The sequence below is a fragment of the Muscardinus avellanarius genome (genome assembly GCF_963383645.1).
Source record: "Muscardinus avellanarius genome assembly, chromosome: 10".
Taxonomy (NCBI): Eukaryota; Metazoa; Chordata; class Mammalia; order Rodentia; family Gliridae; genus Muscardinus; species Muscardinus avellanarius.
Genome location: NC_137796.1, coordinates 71,126,746 through 71,128,946, shown reverse-complemented (window position 1 = coordinate 71,128,946; position 2,201 = coordinate 71,126,746). Strand labels below are relative to the sequence as shown.

The following is a 2,201-nucleotide window of genomic DNA, read 5'->3' as shown; positions in this document are numbered from 1 at the left end:
AGGGGGGCCACACACCTGCCCCGCCCCGCCCTCAAGGGACTGGGAGCCCCGGCCTTGCCGCCGCCCGCTGTCCAAGGCCCTGGAGGAGAATACAGGGAAGTGGGCGGGCCGGGCCACCCTGACCGGCAGCCCCTCCGCCCCAGCATCCACAGCGGCTACCTGTACGTGACCCTGGTCTACAACGCCTCGGTCAGCCTGGCCCTCTACGCCCTGTTCCTCTTCTACTTCGCCACCCGGGAGCTCCTGCGGCCCTTCGAGCCCGTGCTCAAGTTTCTCACCATCAAGGCCGTCATCTTCCTCTCCTTTTGGCAGGGTGTGTGGGCCGGCTGGGGAGCCCTGGGGGGGGGGGCTGGAGTCCCAGGGACGAGGTGCACTCACACTCCCGTCCTGAGCCCACGTGTCCACCCTCAGTTTTCCCGGCTGAGGCTCAGAGCAGTGACTCAGCTGGTCAGAGCCTGGGGACAGGCATGGGTCCATCAGCAGGTTTGGCTTGGTTGTTGAGGGGAACGGCGGTGGGGTGGGCCATGCGCCTGGACATGAGGGACCCCTGCCTTTGAGGGCGCTCCCTTCCCAGCAGGCGGGCCCCGCGGGAGGCCTGGCCGGGTGCACGCAGCCCGGCTTCCGTACGGGGCCGGTGGCTGAGTGACCGCGGTCGTCCCCAGGGATGCTGCTGGCCATCCTGGAAAGGTGCGGGGCCCTGCCCGAGGTCCCAGGCGTCGATGGCACCGGCGTGGGGGCTGGCACGCTGGCCGCCGGTTACCAGAACTTCCTCATCTGCATCGAGATGCTCTTTGCCTCTCTCGCCCTGCGCTACGCCTTCACCTGCCAGGTGTATGCGGAGAAGAAGGAGAACTCCCCAGGTGAGCCACGCCGGCCGCCGGGGGGGGGGGGGTGCAGACACCACAGCCCCGGGGGTGTCCCCGAGCTGGACCCCCGAGGGGTCTAAGCCAGGCAGGCAGATGGCTTCCAGCTCTGGGACTGTGGCCAGAGGGTCCTTTAGTAATTCTGAAGGGTGTCAGGAGGGGAGGGGGCTGCTGGACACCCCAGACCAGCTCACAGCACCCCCAGAGTCCCTCAGGAACTGCAGGGGACCGGGGCCCCAGGAAAGGCCATAGGGCCAGGATGGAGGACGAGGGGCTGGGCCGGGGCTCAGGGCTCCTGGGACGCACTCTGTTAGCCCAGGTCCGGGTCTGGGCAGCAGGTGGGCTTTGGAGGGGGGCTGAGGGGCCACTTGCTCAGGGCTGGGCTATGATGGGTGCGGGGCTCCAGGGAGCTCCTCACCCCAGCCACGTGCTGTGCACCCCCAGCACCCCCAGCGCCCATGCAGAGCATCTCCAGTGGCCTCAAGGAGACCATCAGCCCCCAGGACATCGTGCAGGATGCCATCCACAACTTCTCCCCCACTTACCAGCACTACACTCAGCAAGCCACACACGAAGCCCCGGGGCGCAGCCAGGGCGGACATCCCTCGCCCGGCGCCCAGCCCGGCCCTCCCAGCAGCTCCGACAGAGGTAGGAAGACCCGGAGCCTGGAAAAGCGCATGCTCATCCCCTCGGACGACCTGTAGAGGCTTGAGTCTCCGGTGCCCGGTGGGGGACAGGACAGGACCCCACACAGCAACCATCTTGCCGAGGCCTCTCCCAGCGCCCTCCTGCGAGGCCCCATGGGGCCCCTTCCCATCCTACATGCAGGGTGCTGGGGGAACAGGGACCGCGGAGGGGAACCGCCGAGGCAAACTGGACACCCCTGAGGACCCACTGGGATGACCTGGCCAGTGGCTGTAGGTGGCCACTCAGGCCCTTGGCTACCCGGGCCCCAGGAGAGCTGAGTTGGCGGCGGCTCCTTCTATGACAGACAGACAGACACTCAGGTCCCAGGCTGGACGGCCGCAAGAGGAGCCGGTTAGGAGGAACCCGAGCTTGGCCTGGGACAGCCGAGGAGCCATGGGCCCAGAGCTCTGGGAACACACAGCCTGTGCCTGGCTGTGGCCATCATGGTCACGCAGGGAAAGCCCATGATGTCTCTGACACTCTAGCCATGGGGAGCCCTGCTGAGGCCCCACACCGGGGCAGTGGGACCAATCTGCTCGGACCAACAGCGCGGGCAAGGCTTATGGTGACTCATGGCTCTCCGGGGAATCCCTTATTTATAAACACCTTGGATTTTTTTTAATGGCTTTTGTCTTCTGTCCCTGCAGGGTC

At 66.7% G+C, this 2,201-nt stretch overlaps 1 protein-coding gene across 1 annotated transcript in view; it reads left to right on the top strand.

The window, feature by feature from the left end:
• Positions 1-1,567, top strand: part of TMEM184A (transmembrane protein 184A) — a gene marked incomplete at both ends in the record, with an annotated part of 8,945 nt that extends 7,378 nt beyond the window's left edge. Inside the window, 3 exons of the mRNA XM_080702482.1 lie at positions 144-313; positions 663-860; positions 1,308-1,567. Of these exons, the coding sequence (XP_080558608.1) occupies positions 144-313; positions 663-860; positions 1,308-1,567 (628 nt within the window). The remainder of the gene's footprint in view (positions 1-143; positions 314-662; positions 861-1,307) is intronic.
• Between the last annotated feature and the right edge of the window lie 634 nt (positions 1,568-2,201).